The 23,923-nt window shown below is 39.8% G+C and overlaps 1 protein-coding gene across 1 annotated transcript in view; it reads left to right on the top strand.

Annotated features, from left to right (window-relative positions):
- Positions 1 to 23,923, top strand: part of LOC147358630 (fatty acid desaturase 2-like protein FADS2B) — a 45,055-nt gene that overhangs the window by 3,489 nt on the left and 17,643 nt on the right. Inside the window, exons 2-4 of the mRNA XM_086341726.1 lie at positions 9,716 to 9,826; positions 19,330 to 19,527; positions 21,628 to 21,729. Coding sequence (XP_086197852.1) covers positions 9,716 to 9,826; positions 19,330 to 19,527; positions 21,628 to 21,729 — 411 coding nt within the window. The remainder of the gene's footprint in view (positions 1 to 9,715; positions 9,827 to 19,329; positions 19,528 to 21,627; positions 21,730 to 23,923) is intronic.

The raw sequence follows: 23,923 nt of genomic DNA, 5'->3' as shown, positions 1-23,923 counted from the left end.
GGATGGCTAGAGAAGAATGGAAGGGTGCCAGAATTCTGACAACCATAGTTTTCCATGGCCACTCAGAGTACATGGAGTCTGAGGTGCGGTATACTGGTTATATAAGCCTGGGAAAGTCCCTGAAATGCTCTGGAACTCAGCTTCATCATCTGCATAATGGGAATGGCCTTACCCATCTAATTAGGAAATGAGACTAAAGCTTGTAAAGGGTTTAGCATAATACCAGATGCACTTTTCATTAAATCATAGCTATTGTTATTCATATCACACCTCCATAGATTCAGAGGCATGATTAACATTTCCTGTTTACCACCTGCTTAGAAATCCTGATTGTTTGTTGCCAACTGGGAACAGAGGAGTATGTGGTGGAGAAACAGCATGACTCTAGGGACGGAGGGAGGAACATGAAGTTAGAGAATCTGAGGTCAGATGCTTTCTCTCTACAGCCTAAAGTGTTTGCAGGCTGTGCCCTGAAAGGCAAATGTGCACCAACATATGATCTCTGTGCACAAGCCCTGGCCCATAGCTACACCTGCCCAGAGCGGGGCATCTTTCCTTATTTACACAGAAACTCTTCCCCAAGCCTCTATCCTTCTCATGAAAAGTACATAATGATACCAAGGTAGCTTGATCCATAGGGTCACTCATTCATTCATTCATTCATGTGGTCAATCATTCTAAAACTTCTTGAGGTGTCCAGTCTAATGACTAAGAGTACAAATTTGAGAATGAAAGAGGTGTGGTTTGCATCTGGGCTCCACCACTTGCTAGAAATGTCCTGAGGAGCTTGCTGAAGCCTTGGAGCCTCAGCTCCTTTATCTAGAAATTGGGATAATGATACATCTATCTTACTATGGATGTCAAAGCCAGCAGAGATAAAATAAAGGTTTTCTTCTTATACCTGGTACAGATTAAACACTCAAAAATGACATTTATTATTCCTTAGTTATTCTGAGATAAGTTGTCATTTTGTCCAAAGAATTTTACTAAGAGTTAGTTAGTTCAGTCACAGTGTCATGTCTGACTCTTTGTCACCCCATGGATTGCAGCACGCCAGACCTCCCTGTCCATCACCAACTCACAAAGTTTACTTAAACTCATGTCCATTGAGTCAGTGATGCCATTCAACCATCTCATTCTCTGTCATCCCCTTCTCCTCCCACCTTCAATCTTTCCTAGTATCAGGGTCTTATCAAATGAGTCAGCTCTTCACAGCAGGTAGCCAAAGTATTGGACTTTCAGCTTCAACATCAGTCCTTCCAAAGAATATCTAGGATTGATTTCCTTTAGGATGGACTGGTTGGATCTCCTTGCAGTCCAAGGGACTCTGAAGAGTCTTCTCCAGCACCATAGTTCAAAAGTATCAATTCTTCAGTGCTCAGCTTTCTTTATAGTCTACTCTCATACCCATACATGACTACTGGGAAAAAATCATAGACTTGACTAGATGGACCTTTGTTGGCAGAGTAACCTCTCTGCTGTTTAATATGCTGTCTAGGTTGGTCATAACTTTTCACCCAAGGAGTAAGCGTCTTTTAATTTCATGGCTGTAATCACCATCTGCAGTGATTTTGGAACCCCAAAATAAAGTCTGCCACTGTTTCCCCATCTATTTTCTGTAAAGTGATGGGAACGGATGCCATGATCTTAGTTTTCTGAATATTGGGCTTTAAGCCAACTTTTTTACTCTCCTCTTTCACTTTCATCAGAGGCTCTTTAGTTCTTCACTTTATGCTGTAAGAGTGGTATCATCTGCATATCTGAGGTTATTGATATTTCTCCCGGCAATCTTGATTCCAGCTTGTGTTTCTTCCAGTCCAGCATTTCTCATGATGTACTCTGCATATAAGTTAAATAAGCAGGTTGACAATATACAGCCTTGACGTACTCCTATTCCTATTTGGAACCAGTCTATTGTTCCACGTCCAGTTCTAACTGTTGCTTCCTGACCTGCATATGGATTTCTCAAGAGGCAGATCAGGTGGTCTGGTATTCCAATCTCTTTGATAATTTTCCACAGTTTACTGTGATCCACATAGTCAAAGGCTTTGGCATAGTCAATAAAGCAGAAAAAAATGTTTTTCCCAGAACTCCCTTGATTTATTGATGATCCAGCGGATGTTGACAATTTGATCTCTGGTTCCTCTGCCTTTTCTAAATCAACCTTGAAAATCTGCAAGTTCATGGTTCACGCAATGCTGAAGCCTGACTTGGAGAATTTTTAGCATTACTTTACTAGCATGTGAGATGAGTGCAATTGTGCCCTAGTTTGAACATTCTTTGGCATTGCCTTTCTTAGGGATTGGAATGAAAACTGACCTTTTCCAGTCCCATGGCCACTGCTGAGTTTTCCAAATTTGCTGGCATAATGAGTGCAGCACTTTCACAACATCATCTTTTAGGATTTGAAATAGCTCAACTGGAATTCCATCACCTCCACTAGCTTTGTTCGTAGTGATGCTTCCTAAGGCCCACTTGACTTCACATTCCAGGATGTCTGGCTCTAGGTGAGTGATCACACCATCATGATTATCTGGGTTATGAAGATCTTTTTTGTACAGTTCTTCTGTGTATCCTTGCCACCTCTTCTTAATATCTTCTGCCTCTGTTCCGGACAGAACCATTTTGTCCTTTATTGAGCCCATTTTTGTATGAAATGTTCCCTTGGTATCTTTAACTTTCTTGAAGAGATCTCTAGTGTTTCCCATTCTATTGTTTTCCTCTGTTTCTTTGCATTGATCGCTGAGGATGGCTTTCTTATCTCTCCTTGCTATTCTTTGGAACTCTGCATTCAAATGTGTATATCTTTTCTTTACTCCTTTGCTTTTCACTTCTCTTCTATTCAAATCTGTTTGTAAGCCCTCCTCACACAGCCATTTTGCTTTTTTGCATTTCTTTTTCTTGGGGATGGTCTTGCTCCCTTTCTCCTATACAATGTCACAAACCTCCATCCATAGTTCATCAGGCACTCTATCAGATCTAGTCCCTTGAATCTATTTCTCAATTCCACTTAATAATACTTAAGGATTTGATTTAGGTCATACTTGAATGGTATAGTGGTTTTCTCTACTTTCTTCTATTTAAGTCTGAACTTGCTAATAAGAAGTTCATGGTCTGAGCCACAGTCAGCTCCTAGTCTTGTTTTTGTTGACTGTATGGAGATTCTCCACCTTTGGCTGCAAAAATATAATATATCTGTTTTCAGTGTTGACAATCTGGTGATGTCCATGTGTAGAGTCTTCTCTTGTGTTGTTGGAAGAGGGTAAGTCTATTATACAAGACACAGGCACATCAATTCCCATTATAGAACATATTGTTTATTTGATTTTTTTCAAATTAAATGATTTAAAACTAATGCACAATGCTAATAACTAAAGATCTTCTCACCCATGAAAAGCCAGAAACAACCTATAAGTCCAACAAGAAGAATTAATCATATAGATTACAATATGTGCATATGAAGCATGCTACATGCTAAGTTGTGCTAAGTTACTTCAGTCATCTCTGACTCTGGGCAACCCTATGGATTATAGCCCACTAGGCTCCTCTGTCCTTGGGATTCTCTAGATGAGAATATTGGAGTGGATTGTCCTGCTCTCCTCCAGGGAAATCTTCCCTACCCAGGAATCGAACCTGCATCTCTTATGTCTCCTGCATTGGCAGGTGGGTTCTTTACCACTAGCACAACCTGGGAAGTCCCAAGTTTTATTTAAGTAAGTCAATAATATTTCTGGGCTCCACAAAAGAAGTAAACACAATCTTGTGAGGTATGCACAAGAGCAGAAAATTCAGAACAAAGAAATCATGGTTATTACCAAAGGTGCATGCTAAGCCACCTCATGTCTAAACATCAGGGTCTGAGAGGGACACTGAGAAACTCAAGCTCTTCATCAAGGTAAAAATTCAATATGACAGGAAAAAGATGACAAAAGGCTAGAGGAAATATAGCAAAATGTGTTTCAACTGCTTGGAAGACTGCAGTGTGGAAGAGGTTAGAGCTGTGTGCAAGTCCAAAAGACTCATGTGGAATCAGCAGAGGCAAGGCTGGGGCAGGGCAAGAGAGGATGTGTACAGAGGTGGAATACAGATCAGGTTCACATCGTGAGTAAGCACCAGCAGAACAGGTGTCCCGGCCTGGCCACATCCTTTGCTTAACACAATCCTGGTCGATATGATGGCTTGAGGATGAGAAGAGGGGAAGGAGGAAGAGAGGATGAAGGGTGTGGGAGGTAAAGAAAGAGACAAGAGAAGGAGGAGGGGGAGAAAGGGTCTTGAGTTCTGAGTGAAGGACTCTGGATTTTACCATCATTGTAGGTCTTCCTCTCCTCCCACTGCAGGTAATGAAACTTCTCTAGCCCAGCATCCCTCCCTACACCCAAACCTACAAGGAAACCTAGCTGTTTGTAAAAGGAAAGTTGTCATCAGTAATAACTGCATCTTTTGTGGGCTGTCAACATTTTTTTTTTTAATTTAAAATTAAATTTTAATTTGTTTCTCATTTGAATGATGGTTCAAGTTGAAAACTAGGTACAAAAGTAAAGAGACAAGTGCAGTTAAAGTGCTAATGGGTGACAATGGCCATGAAGAGGGACTCTTCAAATGCCAGCCTGTTGGTTAAGTAAAGGCTGAAGATCAAGAAGAGTTAGTCAAGGCAGAATGGATACAGGCATCTGTATGGCTGAGGCCCTTTACTGTCTGCTTGAAGCTATCACAACATTGTTAATAGGCTATGGCCCCATATAAATTTTTTTTAAAGAGTCAAATGAAGGAAGGAGTCCTGGGAACATGCTGAAGTCATGAATAAGGCAGTGACAACAGAAATGAGGAAGAGGGGGTAGATAAGCAGAAGACATAATTTATAATAGGGGATAAGTGGCTGGGTAAGTAAGCAGGAGTAAGGAGTCTAAACTGTCTGATCAATGACTTACGTAGGTAGGTGGGTGGCAGTTGCCATTACAAGATAATGAAGCCAGAAGATGAACAGGTTTGGTGGGAACAGTGGAGATAGAGAGAGTCTGGCCTGGAGCTTAGTCAAGTATATCACAGGAAAAAATCTCAAATAACAAAAGTTTTCAAACAATAGAGTGAGTTATGGCAAAAAAAAAAAAAAAAAAAAAAAACAAATAAATAAATAAATAACCTTCTGTTTATCCATGTGGTTGGAGGGGAATCTTGGTGACACATAAACATTCTCCACTCCAAAGTGGCTCTTTTCCATAACAAAGGCAAAGACTATAAAAACTTGTGATCTCCCAGAAATACGAAGGACTTTGATTTAGCATTTGCCTTGAAATAGGTGAGATCTGAAAAGGAACCGGAAAAGGAATTACCCAAAGGTGTAGGAATGGGTGTCTGTGGTTGGGTATTGAATATTCTGGTGAGTTTTTTATTTTTATTTTTTTGGCTGTGCTGCAAGGCGGGTGGGACCTTGGTTGCCCAACAGAAATGGAATCCACACCCTCCATTGGAAGCATGGAGTCTTAACTACCAGACTGACAGGGAAGTCCCCTGTGGGCTTTTTGAGATATGTAAATCAAAATCTATGTTCTAGTTATATTGTTTTGTGACTATATACATAAATTCACCATGGGTGTTTTGTTTTTTTTTTTCTGAATTTCGGGAAATTTCAACCCACTTCAGAGGAAACAAATAATAATAATAATATAAAAATATCATCATTTAATGGCATCTGATTCCAAAGCTTAAGCTCTTTGATGCTTGGCTAAGTATTCAGCAAGGTTTTGTAATGACTGAATAAATGAATGAAAGAATAAATGAGCCCATGGAGCAGACTAAGTAGTATCCACAGTTAGAAAACAAATCGAAGCTTCAGAGATTAAGCAAATTTCCCAATATAAACAACATACTTCACTGCTCCCTATACTGTATTTTGGTGTAAATTTAATAGGCACACACTTTGGTTGATTGCAGAACAATATTTGGCAAATGGAGTGTCTCCTGAATTTCAACCCACACATGCCCTCTAGGCCAAGTGCCTTGATGCAGGGTACAGCCTGTATACAGTAGTTAAATTGTAAGGACATGATCCTTCTCAGGCCTTCTCACTTTATATACTTGCCTCTCCCTCTAGGGATCATACTGCCCTCCAATAATGGACATCTTTCCAACCCCCATTAAATAACAGCAAAAAATCAACAGGATCTCCAAAGTCACTGTGAAAGCAAAGATAATCACATCTTTCCTCTCTGCTGATACTGTTTGGGAAATTATCAGTTTTAAAAGGAGCTACAGTGTAAATTTATGAATAGGTTAGGAAATAGACATGATGGTTCAGAAGTGAATCAAAAGATAACAGACGAAAATGTGAGATAACAAAGTAGGTAAAAGGTCAGAAAATAGAGATGCTGAGGTTGGGGAAGAGACAGCAGTGCTTAAGACCCATATCCTTTGAACTCAATACTTCTCAACTTTCTCCTTTTTAGAGAATTCATATGCTGCTCTATTCATTCACACTTCCCCTTATTCATCAGACCTCTCTTGATCACATGTCATATTCCAGGCACAGCAAAAAATATCAGGTATAATTTAATCAATAATGCATTGTCTCAGTCTTCAAAAAAGTCAAAAGCCACTAGAGAAGGCCTTTGTGAATACAAAGATTCACTGCAACATCATTTGAAAAGCTTTAGGAACAAAGTGTCAAGGGAGCCCAGAAGAGATCATAAATAACTTTCTTGACTGTGTTAGGAAGGCATATTTCATCTGGATGTTCAAGAATGAGGAGGAACTTTTAAGTAGAAAAAAAATGGAGGAAAGCAGTCAAGGCAAAGGGAGGAGTATGTATTACAAAGCTTCAGAACTATACAGGGTCATGGAATGTTTATTGAATAGGGAGAGTTCCACTGGACAGGATGAGGCATGAAGGGTATGGTGAGAGGTAAACCTGGAGAAGTAGGTTGGGGCCACAGACAAAGTGATGCACGTCATTAAAACCTAAGGTGGGGAAATACTTTACTAACTGCCTAGCATGCATATACTGATCTTAACATCCTCCCAAAACAATCTTGTGTCACCCTTCTTTCAGGAAAAGAACTGTACATGTTAAAGCTGGAATGGACCTTTATGGCTTCCTGGCTTTAAAGCCACATCAACTTGAGTTCAAATCCTGGCTCTCCCACTTACTGTGGCAATGTCCTGCCATTTGAAGTCTTTATATGTATAACAAAAATGATAGAACCTCACACGACTAAGTTGATGATGATGAGTTGGCCCATAGAGCACCTTGTACACAGGATACACTAAAAAAATGGTGTTACTCCCTCTCCCCTTCATTTACCCCTGGACTTTCTTCAGGAGGAGCATACTTGCCAAATAAAGTTAATTAAAAAAAAAAAAAAACAACTCATTTTTGAGGGTCTTTTGCGAAGATTTCACAACTTAGTATCTAGCCTCTAATAGCAAATTCCTTCAAATTGAATAATCTAAGACTGCCTAAGCCACATTTGTACTGCCCATTAATACAATGAAAAGAGTTCCACACAGCAGGGAAATTCTTACTCTTCTGGAAAACTCTGTAGGTCTTCAGGCTCTGTTGTCACAGTATGACCTGTGAATCTTGCTGAAGATCAGAAAAAACAGTGAACCCAGAGGAATATTAGCGTCAGCACACTGTTCCAGGGCTCTGGATGACTGCTCAAAGTAAGATGCAAATGCAGGGCCTCACCCCTCCTCTACACTCTGATCTTGATCCCTCAGAATGTTTCTCACCCTCATCTCTTCCTTAACAGCAGGCAGAACATGATTTTTCAGTATGGCCACCCTGAAATGTTTTAGTCACATTGTTAATCACTGAATGACTCTCATCCTGGTTAGGTAAACTAACTTTAGGGTCACTGAATGTGACAACGAAAACTCATCTTTGAAAGCAGCTTTTCCCAAGGGGGTCAGAGAAAGTATACAAAGGCAGAATGAACAGTAGAGCCTGGACTGGTTCTAGCAGATACAAATCCCTTCTTACATCACTGAATCTAGAAAAGTGAGTCTAAAGAGTTGATATTGCACCCTTCTGAATAACCTCATCCATTATATATATATACATACAAGCCTACACATATGGACATGCTTTATGTGTAGGATTGTATGTAGTTCTAGATGTATCTCAATTTGCTTTAGATTTTGAAGATGGAGGGTTCATTGTATTCACTAAAACAATTCAGAGCTCACTCCAGGTGGAGTATGGAAAGAAAATCTCTGAACTGTTATATTTTATTGAAGAGAAGGAAGGCAGGTAGCTCTTATCCCTGTGTGTCTTAGTCATTCAGTTGTGTACAACTCTTTGCAAGGCCATGGACTGTAGCCCACCAGGCTCCTCTGTCCATGGAATTCTCCAGTCCAGAATACTGGAGTAGGTTGCCATTCCCTTCTCCAGGGGATCTTCCCAACCCTGGGATCTAACCAGGGTCTCCCACATTGCAGGCAGATTCTTTACCATCTGAGCCACCAGGGAAGCCCAGAGGCACACATATAGGAAAGAGAACTAATATGTTTGAGAATTTACTATAAACCACTCAGATTCTAATCAATTCACTTAATTATAATAACTTTATAAATTGAGTAGCTATTACCATCATTCCCATGTTAGGGAAGAAGAGAAAACAGGAGCATGGACTGGTCAAGAGACTTGTCCACAGTTACACAGCAAGTGTAGAACTTAGGTGTAGGAAGGCTGCTCAGGGATCCAGTTTCCTAATCAGCATTATGCAACACCAGCACTCCACGATAATGTGTATGGATTCCATATATTCAAATCAAAACCTTGGTTATTTTTCTTTATATTAAACATTCCTAATCTCAAAGCCATAATAGCAAGAAGTCCAATATCTTACTCTTGGAGAAACCTCCTTCCCTCAAAGCAGATTAAATCCCTCAAGAAAAAAAAAAAAAGTCTATCTCTTATTTCCAAACTTAAGCAGGACATGAGAATCAACACTGCTTCTCATAGCCACTTGGAGTTACTACTTAAAATGGGAATGGATTTGGAAAAATATAGTGAATCAGTTCTATTTTGTGCCTGTCTCCAGCCCCTACAGAGAATGCTATATTTTTGTTTTTGTTTTTTTAAAGAGTGCTAAGGCTTCTTCAGTGATAAACTTAGCCAAGAAAGTGCTACTTTAGACAACTAAGGATTCGAGGGCTTTGCTCCCATGCTCTCTTAGACATTTGTTAATTTGTTATCATCAACTTTAACTTGTCTTTCCTTGGAAATAACTTAATGCAAGAGCCTCTGTCCCCTGGTCCTTGATGAAGAAATAAAAGGGAAACTCTGATAGATGTGATTTGCATAGGCAGTCTTGGTTCCTGCATGCCCCAGATAATGTGGGCAACTCCCACACCAAGCCTGAGGTTTGGCTCTAAAGATTCACCATGGCCTATAATCTCAAAGCCAACTACTTCTCACGCTCAATAAAATAAACAATGATCTCTTCCAATGCTTGGGGATCAACTTTCTACCCAGGACTTGCCTAGTAAGCCATGCACACAGTGGGTGGATCTCCAGTGTGAGGCTTTCATAGAGGAATTTCAAGGGTAATTCTGATCAATGAACTTGAAGTGTCAACCTAGAGTTAGAAGTAAATGTTCAATAACATAATCTGTGCTGATTCCTAAGGTCAGTACAGAACGAGGTAAGAAAGGGGAGATATCTGTGTGCAAGCGTGTCATTTTTAAGCTTCTAACAGTTCTCTCTGATTCACAGGACGTCTTCAGAGCCATGCATCCAGACCCTGACATTGTGCGGTTGTACCTTAAACCACTGCTCATTGGAGAGCTTGCTCCAGAAGAGCCCAATCAGGAGAGAAACAAAAACGTGAGTGAGGTCTCGGGACCCAAGAGTATGTGGAGGGATGGGGATGAGGTATATTACAGGGCCAATTTATCATTTTCTGTGGGAAACCAGCCATCCTGCCTGGGAGGGCCTGCAATGGAATAAGTGCTGCTAAGTCGCTTCAGTCGTGTCCGACTCTGTGTGACCCCATAGACGGCAGCCCACCAGGCTCCACCGTCCTTGGGATTCTCCAGGCAAGAACACCGGAGTGGGTTTCCATTTCCTTCTCCAATGCATGAAAGTGAAAAGGGAAAGTGAAGTCTCTCAGTCATGTCCGACTCTTAGTGACCCCATGGACTGCAGCCTACCAGGCTCCTCCATCCATGTGATTTTCCAGGCAAGAGTACTGGAGTGGGGTGCCATTGCCTTCTCCAAATAGCATAGATGAGTGGATTCCAAATATTTCAAAATAATGACATCCTCCTGAGATTCTCAGAATTCTTAAACCTCTGAGAAACAAAGGAATGGGATGCGTGGCCCTGTGCCAAACAGTAATTCCATGTTTCTAACCACCTACTTCTTGCCACACAACTTACACATAACTTTTCTTTTTCCATGACTGCTTATAATTGTTTGATGTTCCCTGTTAAACCAGTTTCCATGAGAGCAGAGACTATGTCAATTTTGCTCATCCCTGAGTCCTCAGTACCTAAAGGCACAGGATTGGACCTGTATTAGGAATTCCATAAATAGCTGTTGAGTCAATGATGTGACTATACCCTAACTATAGTTCTTTTTACAATTGGAGAAATTACAGTTCCAGGAGAATAAACTACCTTCTGAAAAGCAAAGAAGAAGAACTCCAGTTCACCTCTTCCTGGCTCCAAACCTTTGGGTATTCCCCACAAAAAGCACCACTTTTATTTCACCAAGACTTTGGTTGACTGAAAAACTGTCTTCAGAGGGCAGGGCCTCCATAAGACTAGACTTCACTAGAATGGTTGCACATAAAGCTTAGAGGGATTTTAGGTAACATTAAGCACTTCATTTTTTTTTTTTTTTTTGCACTTCATGTTTTAAAACAGCTTACAATTGTACCATTATTTTGAAATACTTTGTACAAAGTGGTGATCCAGATATCACTGTGAGGCAGAAAGAATAAGAATTACATTTCCACTTAAAAAAAATGAAGAAACAAACTCACAAGGGGATAGGAGGGATCTGAGGAGAGAGGACTGGTTACATGCAGGCCCAAGACGAATACTTAGGCTGACTCCTGAGGCCCAGGTGCATCCCTCAAGGCTGTGTGTCAGGAAGCAACGCACTATACTGAGACGAGTGGGCCATCAGGCAGACAGCCTGGACACATAGCCTGGTTCCTATGACAAGGTGTAGGAGCCGAGATGCCGTTGTTTGGTCAGTGAGTCATGTCTGACTCTTTGTAACCCTGTGAACTGCAGCATGCCAGGCTTCCATGTTCCTACACTATCTCCCAGAATTTGCTCGAACTCATGTCCACTGAGTCCATGATGCCATCCAACCATCTCATCCTCTGTCACCCTCTGCTTTTCCCGCCCTCAACCTTTCCAGGCACCAGGGTCTTTTCCAATGAGTTGGTTCTTCCTATCAGGTGGCCAATGTATTGGAGCTTCAGCTTAACCATCAGTCATTTCAATGCAAATTCAGGGTTGATTTCCTATAGTGCTGACAGGTTTGATCTCCATGCTGTCCAAGGGACACTCAAGAGTTTTTTCCAACACCACAGTTCAAAAGCAACAATTCTTTGATGCTCAGCCTTCTTTCATGTCCAACTCTCACATCCATATATGACTACTGGAAAACCCATATCTTTGACTATATGGACCTTTGTTGGCAAAGTAATGTCTCTGCTTTTTAATCTGCTATTTAGGTTTGTCACTGCTTTTCTTCCAAGGAGCAAGCATCTTTTAATTTCATGGCTGCAGTCACCAGCTGCAGTGACTTTTGGAGCCCAAGAAAATAAAGTCTATCACTGTTTATATTTTTCCCCATATATTTGCCATAAAGTAATTGGACTGAATGCCATGATCTTCATTTTTTGAATGTTGAGTTTGAAGCCAGCTTTTTTACCCTCCTCTTTCACCTTCATCAACAGACTCTTTAGTTCCTCTTCACTTTCTGCCATTAGAGCGGTATGATCTTATCTGAAGTTGTTGATATTTCTCCCAGCAATTTTGATTCCAGCTTCTGCTTCATCCAGTACAGCATTTCACATGATGTACTCTGCATATAATTTAAATATGCAGGGTGACAATATACAGCCTTGACATACTCCTTTCCCAATTTGGAACCAGTCCATTGTTCCAAGTCTGGTTCGAACTGTTGCTTCTTGACCTGTGTACAGGTTTTTCAGGAGGCAGGAAAGATGGTCTAGTACTCCCATCTCGTTAAGAGTTTTCCATGGATTGTTGCGATAAACAAAGGGTCAGAAGAAACAATAAAACCAGAGGAAGCAGTGAAGTCAGTGAAGCCAGTTTTTTTTTTTTTTTTTAATTCGCTTGCTTTTTCTATGATCAAACAGATATTGGTAATTTGATTTTTTGGTTCCTCTTCCTATTTTAAATCCAACTTGTATATTTGGAAGTTCTCAGTTCATGTACTGTTGAAGCCTAGTTTGAAAGATTTTGAGCATTACCTTGCTAGCATGTGTAATGAGAGCAATTATGTGGTACTTTGAATGTTCTTTGGTACTGCCCTTCTTTGGGATTGGAATGAAAATTGATTGTTCAAGTCCTGTGACCACTGCTGAGTTTTCCAAATTTGCTAGCATATCGAGTGTAACACTATAATAGCATTATCTTTTGGGATTTCAAATAGTTCAGCTGGAATTACACCACCTCCATTAGCATTTGTCAAATCAGTGGTTTCTAAGGCCCACTTGACTTTACACTCCAAAATGTCTAGCTCTAGGTGAATGACCATACCATCATGGTTATCTGGATCGTTAGAGCTTTTTTTGTATAATTCTGTTTAATCTTGCCACATCTTCTTAATATCTTCTTTTCTGTTAGGTCTTTACCATTTCTGTCCTTTATTATGCCCATCTTTGCATGAAATGTTCCCTTGACATCTCCAATTTTGTTGAAGAGATCTCTAGTTTTTTCCATTCTATTATCTTCCTCTAACTTCTTGCTTTGTTCGCATAATAATGCTTTCTTATCTCTACTTGCTATTCTCTGGAACTCTGCATTCAGTTGGGTTCACCTTTCCTTTTCTCCTTTGCCTTTCACTTCTCTTCTTTTCTCAGATGTTTGTAAGGCCTCTTCAGACACCACTTTGCAATTTTGCTTTTCTTTTCCTTGGGGATGGTTTTGATCACCAGTTCCAGTACAATGTTATGAACCTCTGTCCATAGTTCTTCAGGCACTCTATCACATCTTATCCCTTGAATTTATTTGTCACTTCCACTGTATTACTGAAAGTTCATACCTGAATGGCTTAGTGGTTCTCCCTACTTTCTTCAATTTAAGTCTGAATTTGGCAATAAGGAGTTCATGATCTGAGCCATAATCAGCTCCTGGTCTTGTTTTTGCTGATGAATACAACTTCTCCATCTTTGGTAGCAAAGAATATAATCAATCTGATTTCAGTATTGATGATCTGGTGATGTCCATGTGTAGAGTCATTTCTTGTGTTGTTGGAAGAGGGTGTTTGCTATGACCAGTGCATTCTCTTGGCAAAAATTTGTTAGCCTTTGCCTAGTTTCATTTTGTGCTCCAAGGCCAAGCTTGCCTACTACTCCAGGTATCTCTTGACTTCCTACTTTTGTGTTCCAATTCCCTATGATGAAAAGGACATCTTTTTTTGGTGTTAGTTCTAGAAGGTCTGGTAGGACTTCAGAGAACCATTAAAATTCAGCTTCTTCAGCATTAGGGATCAGGGCATAGATTTGGATTACTGTGATACTGAATGGTTTGCCTTGGAATCGAACAGAGATCATACTCTCATTTTTGAGACTGCACCCAAGTACTACATTTTAGACTCCTTTGTTGGCTATGAGAGCTACTCCATTTCTTCTAAGGGATTCTTGACCACAGTAGTAGATATAATGATCACACGAAGTAAATTCACCCATTCCCTTACATTGTAGTTCACTGATTCCTAAAATGTTGATGTTCACTCTTGCCATCTCCTGCTTGACCACATCCAGTTTACCTTGTTTCATGGACCTAACTTTCCAGGTCCCTATGCAATAGTGTTGTTTACATCATTGGGCTTTACTTTCCCCACTAAACACACCCATAACTGGGTGTCATTTCTGCCTTGGCTTAGTCTCATATTCTTTCTGTTGCTATTTCTCCACAGTTCCCCGGTAGTATATTGGACATCTACTTACCTGGGGGGGAGAGAGGAGGCTCATCTTTCAGTGTCATAGCTTTAGCCTTTTCATACTGTTCATGGGATTCTTGAGGCAAGAATACGTAAGTGGTTTGCCATTCCCTTCTGACCACGTTTGGTCACAACTTTCCACCATGGCCCATCCATCTTAAGACCCTGGCTTTGAAGGGCTTGGGACTGTGGGATATGAGTCTAGGCCAGTTACCAAACCTGTCTGTGTTTCAGTTTCTCTCTGTGTAAAATAGCAACAATAGAAGCAACCACATAAGTGCTATTGGGAGATTACTGAAAGAGTTAAAGGCATTTAAAGTGTTTAGAACAGTGTCTGAAATGTAGAAAATGTTCAATAAACTTCAGATGCTATAATTATCATAAACTCAAAAGTCACACAAGTAATTTACAAACCTCTAAGTTTGCATCTGTGATTACCCAGAGATATGTATATAGACAATTAGTGTTTGAGCACAAACCTGAATGTCAGGAAGTACAGGCTAAAGTCCAGCTTCCATCACTTGCTGAGGATTTCACATTAATCACTCTTCTGGGCTTTAGTGATCCCCAACAGTATAGTGACTGTGATGGTAAAATCAGCTAAGCTGGGAAACACAACTGTTGTTCAGTTGCTAGGTTGTGTCTGACTCTTTGTGACCTCATGGACTGCAGCACACCAGGCTTCCCTGTCCTTCACCATCTCCCAGAGCTTGTTCAAACTTACATCCACCGAGTTGGTGGTGCCATCCAGCCATCTCATTCTCTGTTGTCCCCTTTTCCTCAAACCTTCAATCTTTCCCAGCATTAGGGTCTTTTCCAGTGAGTCAGCTCTTCCTATTACGTGGCCAAAGGATTGGAACTTCAGCTTCAACATCAGCCCTTGCAATGGATATTCAGGACTGATTTCCTTTAGGATTGACTGGTTTGATCTCCTTGCAGTCCAAGGGACTCTGAAGAGTCTTCTCCAACACAGTTCAAGCATCAATTCCTAGGTGCTCAGACTACTTTATAGTCCAATGCTCAATCTATACATTACTACTGGAAAAACCATAGCTTTGACTAGGCAGACATTTGTTGGCAAAGTAATGTCTCTGCTTTTTAAAATGTTGTCTAGTTTTGTCACTGCTTTTCTTCCAAGGAGCAAGCAAGGTTTAGTTTCATGGCTGCAGTCATAATCTGCAGTGATTTTGGAGCCCAAGAAAATAAAGTCTGTCACTGTTTTTATTGTTTACCCCATCTATTTGTCATGAAATCATGGGACCGGTTGTCATGATCTTCATTTTTTTTTTAATTTTATTTTTAAACTTTACAATATTGTATTGGTTTTGCCATATATCAAAATGAATCCACCACAGGTATACATTTTTGAATGCTGAATTTTAAACCAGCTTTTTCACTCTCCTCTTTCACCTTCTTCAAGAGGCTCTTTAGGTCCTCTTGGCTTTCTGCCATAAGGGTGCTGTCATCTGCATATGTGAGGTTATTGATATTTCTCCTGGCAATCTTGATTCCAGCTTCTGCTTCATCCAGACCAATATTTCTCATTATGTACTCTGCATAGAAGTTAAATAAGCAGGGTGACAGCATACAGCCTTGATGTACTCCTTTCCCAATTTGGAACCACTCAGTTGTTCCATATCCAGTTCTGTTACTTCTTGACCTGCATAAAGGTTGCTCAGGAGGCAGGTAAGGTGGTCTGGTATTCCCAGCAATTGAAGAATTTTCCACAGTTTGCTGTGATCCACATGGTCAAAGGCTTTAGCATAGTGAGTGAAGTAGATGTCTTTTGGAATTCCCTTGCTTTCTCTATGATCCAACAGATGTTAGCAATTTGACTGCTGGTTTCTCTGCCTCTTCTAAATTCAGCTTGAACATCTGGAAGTTCTTGGTTCATGTATTGTTGAAGCCTAGGTTGGAGAATTTTAAGAATTCTTTTGTTAGTGTGTGAAGTGACTGCAATTGTGGAGAAATTTGAACATCCTCTGGCACTGCCTTTCTTTGGGATTGGGATGAAAATTGATTTTTCAGGTCCTGTGACCACTGCTGAGTTTCCCAAGTTTGCTGGCATATTGAATGCAGCACTTTAACAGCATCATCTTTTAGGATTTGAAATAGCTCAGCTGGAATTCCATCACCTATGCTACCTTTGTTGGTAGTGATGCTTCCTAAGGCCTACTTGACTTCACACTCCAGCATGTCTGGCTCTAGGTGAGTGATTGCAAAACCATCATGGTTATCTGGTTCATTAAGATCTTTTTTGTATAGTTCTTCTGTGTATTCTTGCCACCTCTTCTTAGTATCTTCTGCTTCTGTTAGGTCCATATGGTTTCTGTCCTTTATTGTGCCCACCTTTGTATGAAATTTTCCCTTGGTATCTCTAATTTTCTCGAAGAGATCTCCAGTCTTTCCCATTCTATTGTTTTCCTCTATTTCTTTGCATTGATGAGTGAGGAAGGCTTTCTTATCTCTCCTTGCTATTCTTTGGAACTCTGCATTCAGATAGGTATATCTTTCTTTTTCTGCTTTGCCTTTCACTTCTCTTCTTTTCTCAGCTATTTTTAAGGGCTCCTCAGACACCACTTTGCTATTTTGCAGTTATTGTCCTTGGGGATGATTTTGATCACCACCTCCAGTACAATGTTATGAACCTCTGTCCATAGTTCTTCAGTCAATCTGTCAATCAGATATTATCCCTTGAATCTATTTCTCACTTCCACTGTATAACTGCAAGTGATTTACTTTAGGTCATACCTGAATGGCCTAGTGGTTTCCCCTACTTTCTTCAATTTCAGTCTGAATTTGGCAATAAGGAGTTCACGATCTGAGCCATAATCAGATCCCAGTCTTGTTTTTGCTGACTGTATAGAGCTTCTTTATCTTTGGCTGCAAAGAATATAATCAGTCTGATTTCGGTATTGACCATCTGGTGATGCCGATGTGTAGAATCATTTCTTGTGTTGTTGGAAGTGTTTGTTACGACCAGTGTGTTCTCTTGGGAAAACTCTGTTAGCCTCTGCCGAGCTTCATTTTGTATTCCAAGGCCGAGCTTGCCTGTTATGCCAGGTACCTTTTGACTTCCTACTTTTGGATTCTAATCCCCTATGATGAAAGAAAGCTAAGCACTGAAGAATTGATGCTTTTGAACTGTGATGTTGGAGAAGATTCTTGAAAGTCCCTTGGACTGCAAGGAGATACAACCAGTCCATCCTAAAGGAGATCAGTCCTGAATATTCATTGAAAGGACTGATGCTGAAGCTAAAACTGCAATAATTTGGCTACCTGATGTGAAGAACTGACTCATTTGGAAAGACCCTAATGCTGGGATAGATTGAATGTGGGAGGAGAAGGAGATGACAAAGGATGAGATGGTTGGATGGCATCACCACCTAAATGGACATGAGTTTAAGTAAGCTCCAGGAGTTGATGATTGACAGGGAAGCCTAGCGTGCAGCAGTCCATTTGGTCACAAAGTGTCAGACACAACTGAGTGACTGAACTGAACTGATGATGAAAAGGACATCTTTTTTTGGTGTTAGTTCTAGAAGGTCTTGTAGGTCTTCAGAGAACCATCCAACTTCAGCTTCTTCAGCATTAGTGATCAGAGCACAGACTTGGATTACTCTGCTAGTGAATGGTTTCCCTTGGAAATGAACAGAGATTATCTTTCATTTTTGATTTTGCACCTAAGTATTATATTTTGGAACCTTTTGTTTACTAGCACACTTGTGTGATCTACTAAAGTTATTTGTGGCCACCAGCATTCTGATGTTCATGGGGTCTTTAGAGATGAGCCCTTCCAGACATTTCCCAGGCATTGGATCATTTAAAAGTTGTATCAGTGAATTTTGAAATGAAATTTTTGCTTCTAGGATTATGTTCATAGCTCTTTTTTATTAATATTTCAAATTTCTCTTTTCTTTTACATCTGAATAATCAAGTTTTCATTCTTATACCTTGGTCACTTTCTCAACAGTCTGAGTTTCAAACCCATTATAGTTATTAAGCTAAGGAGATATTTCTTCCCAGGCCTTTTACTGACTCTCGAGTATGTGCAAGTTCATAAATCTGTGCTAGCACTTGACGTACATACATAAGCACAGTACATGTACTCAAAATAAGGACTCCTTCAACCAACAGACACACACACTAATACCACAGGAGACCCTGTCTCATTCCTGTAGAGCTTCTGAGCATCTCACAAGAAATTCATCCTTTGAGCTAATCTAAGTGAACGCTATCTTTCATAAAAGAGTCTTTTGCACAGGCTAAATAGCTGATAACATAGAAAGTAACACAGATTCGTATAGATAGCAAAGTTCCCCAAAGTATAATCAGAGATCAAACAACACATTGATTTAAAAAGGCAGTTATTATTAATAGCTACACACTTCTACATATAAAACAGACAAACAACAAGGATCTACTGTTTGGCAGGGATCTTTATTCAATATATCATAATCTTATAATGGTCTACAATGGAATAGAATCTGAAGAAACTATATCTATTTATCTATATATGATTTGCTGTACTCCTGAAACCAATACAACATTGTTAATCAACTATACTTCAATAAACCTTTTTGTTTTGAAAAGCAGAAAATTAAGGGGTTTTCCCTGGCAGCCCAGTCATTAAGACTTCTCCTTTCAATACAGGGGGTGCAGGTTTGATTCCTTGTCAAGGAATCAAGATCTCACATGCTTCACAGCCAAAAAAACACAAAAAACAAAAAACATAAAATAAAAGCAATATTCCCACAAATTCAATAAAGGCCTCAAAAGAAATGATCTGCATCAAAATTTTTTTAATTAATCAGTTTTAAAAAGAATTGTTAAAGTTATGTGTCTGTTCACTGAACCTCCCTCACCCCCCAAAAAAGAAGTATGTTATAAGTACCATAACAATTTGAGGACAGTTTACAAATCACTACTCATCTGTCTCTTCTCCAGGAAAAAAAAAAAAAAATTATCATAACTTGTTTTAAGCATTTTGCTTTTGTTAATTTTTTAAGGTTTAGTTTTTTTGTTTAAATTATGCCTAATTATATTTATTAAATAAATAAATATCTATTCATAAAATTAAGGTATCATGCATTGATAAAATAGATTAATAATTATGCTCATCTGTGCTTCCTCTCCACTGAAGGAACTAATTCCTTTCTTGCATGCTTATCTCACAGTCCCAGTTGGTGGAAGATTTCCAAGAACTGCGGAGGACATTAGAGACCTTGAATATGTTCAATGCCAACCTGGGGTTCTTCTTCCTTCACCTCGCCCAGGTCTTGATTTTGGAGGCCCTGGCTTGGGTAATAGTGTGGCATTTTGGCAGTGGCTGGCTTATCACAATATTCATTTCTTTTCTTCTCACGGTTGCTCAGGTAAGTAGGTATCTTAAGCCCCGGCAGTGGCTCTGTGGGAAGCCTCAGAATTTTTCTTCTCTCTTTATACTGGTGTCAGTGGCTGCCTGGCACTTTCTGGCAAGCTAAGTTATCAAAACCCACTGGGCCCCAGTTCTCTTATCTGTAACATGGGGTAACAATTTTTTATGGAAATATTCTGAGGAGAACTAAACAAGTTACTCTGTAGAGTACCTAGCACAGAGACTGGCATGTGGTAAATATCCTTGACAGTTGCTGCTCTTTGCCTGACATTATCCACACAATGTCAGTAACTGAAGTTCCGTTCTAGGCCATGTAATCTTCACCTTTGTCTTTCGTTCATTAACCAACCAACATTTTCAATGGTTGTTCAATGATTTTATTAAGACTATAGGCACATATGTAAACTTATTTTGTTTCCTTTTCAATCACTCAGTTGTTTCCAACCTTTTTTGACCCCATCAACTGTAACTGGCTCCTCTGTCCATGGATTTCTTCAGGCAAAAATACTAGAGTAGGTTGCCATTCCCTTTACCAGGGAATCTTCCTGACCCAGGGATCAAATCTGAGTCTCCTACATTGCAGGAAGATTTTTTACTGTCTTAGCCACCATGAAGAAAGGAAGCCCCACATTAATTTATACTGATATATATATATATACATGTATAACTATTTATACATGCTGTTTCATAATAAAAGATTCTACTAAAAAGAAGTTATATATCTGTATTTAAAAAAAAAAAAATTACCTGAGACCCTAGCCAAAAGCCTCATGTCACCAATACTTATCAATACACCAGTCTATGAACAGAATTTATTTATTATTACATGATAATAGGATGGTTTTTCCAGTGGTCATGTATGGATGTGAGAGTTGGAATGTGAAGAAGGATGAGGGCCTAAAAATTGATGCTTTTGAACTGTGGTGTTGGAGAAGACTCCTGAGAGTCCCTTGGATTGCAAGGAGATCCAACCAGTCCATTCTGAAGGAGATCAGCCCTGGGTGTTCTTTGGAGGGAATGATGCTAAAGCTGAAACTCCAGTACTTTGGCCACCTCATGCGAAGAGTTGACTCATTGGAAAAGACTCTGATGCTGGGAGGGATTGGGGCAGGAGAAAGGGACGACAGAGGATGAGATGGCTGGATGGCATCACTGACTCGATGGACATGAGTTTGAGTGAACTCCTGGAGTTGGTGATGGACAGGGAAGCCTGGCGTGCTGAGATTCATGGGGTCGCAAAGAGTCGGACACGACTGAGCGACTGAACTGAACTGAAGGATCATGTATTCTACCAGAAATGACAATCAGCAACTGGCATGTAGTAGGGCAATTGATAAATCCTTTGAATAAAACACAGATCTCTGAAGATGGCCTTCTATGACCACACTGTATTGTGGACACAAAGGAAAATGTACCTGACCCTGCCCTTGGGAAACAGTCATCCAGGGGAGGAACTGGTCATTGAAATATCTAGACAGGATACAAAGCAGAAGGAAAAGAAACAAGCATGTGCTGTTGGAGCAGAAAGAGGCATCTAATTCTAATTGAGGCAATTGGAGATGATTTCATGGAGAATTAACATCAGTGTTAATTACAAAATTTTATCTGCTCATTTTTTTCTTGAAAAGTCAACTTGCTTTATTCTTTGAAAAGCAACTTTTGAAATCAAGAAAGGAAACAAATATTTGACTGCTTAGCATTATCAGGAATTTTACATGTATTTTGGCTGCAAAACAGCTGAATGAGCAAGATATATTATAATCCCTGCTTCTCAAAGAACTGAGTTCAGAGGTACCGACTAGCTTGCCAAGAGTTGTATAACTTGTAAAGTGGTGAAGGACAGTTTAGAGCCCTAGTCAGCCTGACTACAAAGACATCCTCCTTCCATTCCACACTGGAAGATTTTGACAGTGGAGAGAAGAGTATTGTCGGCTAACAGAACCAAAAGGCACAGAGATGGGAAAGAACACAGCAAGTGTGACAGATACACATAGAGATCGCTCAATATTCCCATGGGTTCCCAAATCTACCAGTGGGCTCACTTACTACTTTCTTCTTAATTTATCAACTTCTCTGACAGTAACCCTATCTCTTCTAGGCTCAGGGTTCATTTCTGCAGCATGACACAGGACACCTATGCATATTTAAGAAGCCCAAGTGGAACCGCCTGATGCAAAAATTTGTGATGAGTCATCTCAAGGTACATAATGTTCCAGGAGTGTGATGGGATTCTGAAAGTCATTTAACTAAGCAGTGGTTTCTACATACACTTATCAGCAAAGGATGTTACTACACACCCCACAAGTAGACGTAAATATACTAACAATGTAGTGACTATATACACACACACATAACTTTATAACATATGTGCTAAAATTAAAATTTTAAATGTTTTGGAGAAAAGGTTAATTTTTATTTAAGAAATTCTGTTTTTTCTTAGCCAATAAACTATTTGGCCCAATCCCTGGTACACCATTAAAGAACCATCTCTCAGGAGATATACCCTATAAAGTCATGAGTAGAGATATTCTTAGAAGGGGTCTGGACATGTACTTCTGGGAGGCTAGGGGAATCCAGAAAACCATTTAATCCTGGGAGGATGATTTATAAATAAAAGAAAATATGCAGAATAGATAAAAGTTTAACAAAAGAGAGAAACCACGGAAAGTTAGATGGCTCTGTTTAAGAGTTGAGGGTTGCAAAACCCAGATTGCTGGAAAAAGCGAGGGCAGTTGGTCTTATCCCCCTCAAATATGCTCCAGGAGGACAGGAACACTATCCTATGCACCCCTGAAATGCAGTGCCTAACAGAGTGCCTAACACACAGTAGGCCTTCAATAAGCATTTGTGGAATGCATGAAGGAATGGATGGATGGATGGAATGATGGATGGATAGATGGTTAGAAGAATGAAACTAGATAATAGTGCAAGGGTTGATGAAAGTGGGTTTTAGCCCTGGCTCTGATAATGCTCACTGTGAAACCCTGAACAAGTCAGATTCTCTCTCTGGCTCTCAGTGTTCTCATCTCTAAAACTAGGACTTCAACTGGATATAAGCCTTTCTATGTTGTTCTAGGATTTGGTGAGAAACCAAAGGACAGAATGATCTCTGTTCATTTCCAAGGCAAACCATTTACAATCACAGTAATCCAAGTCTAACTAACTCTGCTAGCCTTTGCCCTGCTTCATTTTGTACTCCATTTCAGTATTCTTGCCTTGATAACCCCATGAACATTATGAAATGGCAAAAAGATATGACACTGAAAGATGAACTCCCAGATCGGTAGTTACCAATATGCTTCTGGAGAAGAGAGGAGAAATAACTCCAGCAAGAATGCAGAGATGGAGCCTAAGTGAAAACATGCTGAACTATGGATGTGACTGGTGGTGGAAATGAAATCCAATGGTGTAAAGAGTGATATTGCATAGGAACCTGGAATGTTAGGTCCATGAATCAAGGCAAATTGGGAGTGGTCAAACAGAAGATGGCAAGAGGGAGCATCGACATTTTAGGAATCAGTGAACTAAAATGGACCAGACTGGGCGAATTTAATTCAGATGACCATTATATCTACTACTGTGGGCAGAAATTCCTTAGAAGAAATGGAGTAACCCTCATAATCAACAAGAGTTCTAAATGCAGTACTTGGACACAATCTCGAAAATGAAAGAATGATTTCTGTTCATTTCCAAGGCAAATCATTCAGTGTCACAGTAATCGAAGTCTATGCCCCAACCAGTAATGCTGAAGAAGCTGAAGTTGAATGGTTCTGTGAAGACCTATAGGACCTTCTAGAACTAAAATCAAAAAAAGATGTCCTTTTCATCATAGGGGACTGGAATGTAAAAGTAGGAAATAAAGAGACACCTGGCTTAACAGGCAAGTTTGACCTTGGGGTGTATGAAGCAAGGCAAAAGCCAACAGAATTTTGCCAAGAGAACACACTGGTCACAGCAAATACCCTCTTCCAACTTTATTATTCCTGTATATATTTCAAATATTTTCATTTTAACATGAAAGGAATATAAAAATTATTAATATATTTTACATTTCTTTTTTCATTCTGAGGCTTTGAATCTAGTATGTATTATATCCTTACACAACCCGCCTCAATTTGACTGGTCACTTATTAAGTGCTCAGTGGCCACGCACAGATAAGGGCTACTCTATTGAGCACTGCAGATCTAAAATACACATTAATCAATTTTTGAGAGGTGTCATATATTCAGTAAAAGCTATGACTATTGCTTATTCTGGTCATCTGAGTTAAATTCACCTACTCCAGTCCATTTCAGTTCGCTGATTCCATGAATGTCTACATTTACTCTTGCCATCTCTTGTTTGACCTCTTCCAATTTGCCTTGATTCATGGACCTGACATTCCAGGTTCCTG

This window comes from Bos grunniens, chromosome 15 (genome assembly GCF_055505025.1).
Source record: "Bos grunniens cultivar Pamir isolate PY7600 chromosome 15, Bosgru_T2T1.0, whole genome shotgun sequence".
Lineage (NCBI taxonomy): Eukaryota > Metazoa > Chordata > Mammalia > Artiodactyla > Bovidae > Bos > Bos grunniens.
This window is presented reverse-complemented; position numbering and strand designations above follow the sequence as displayed.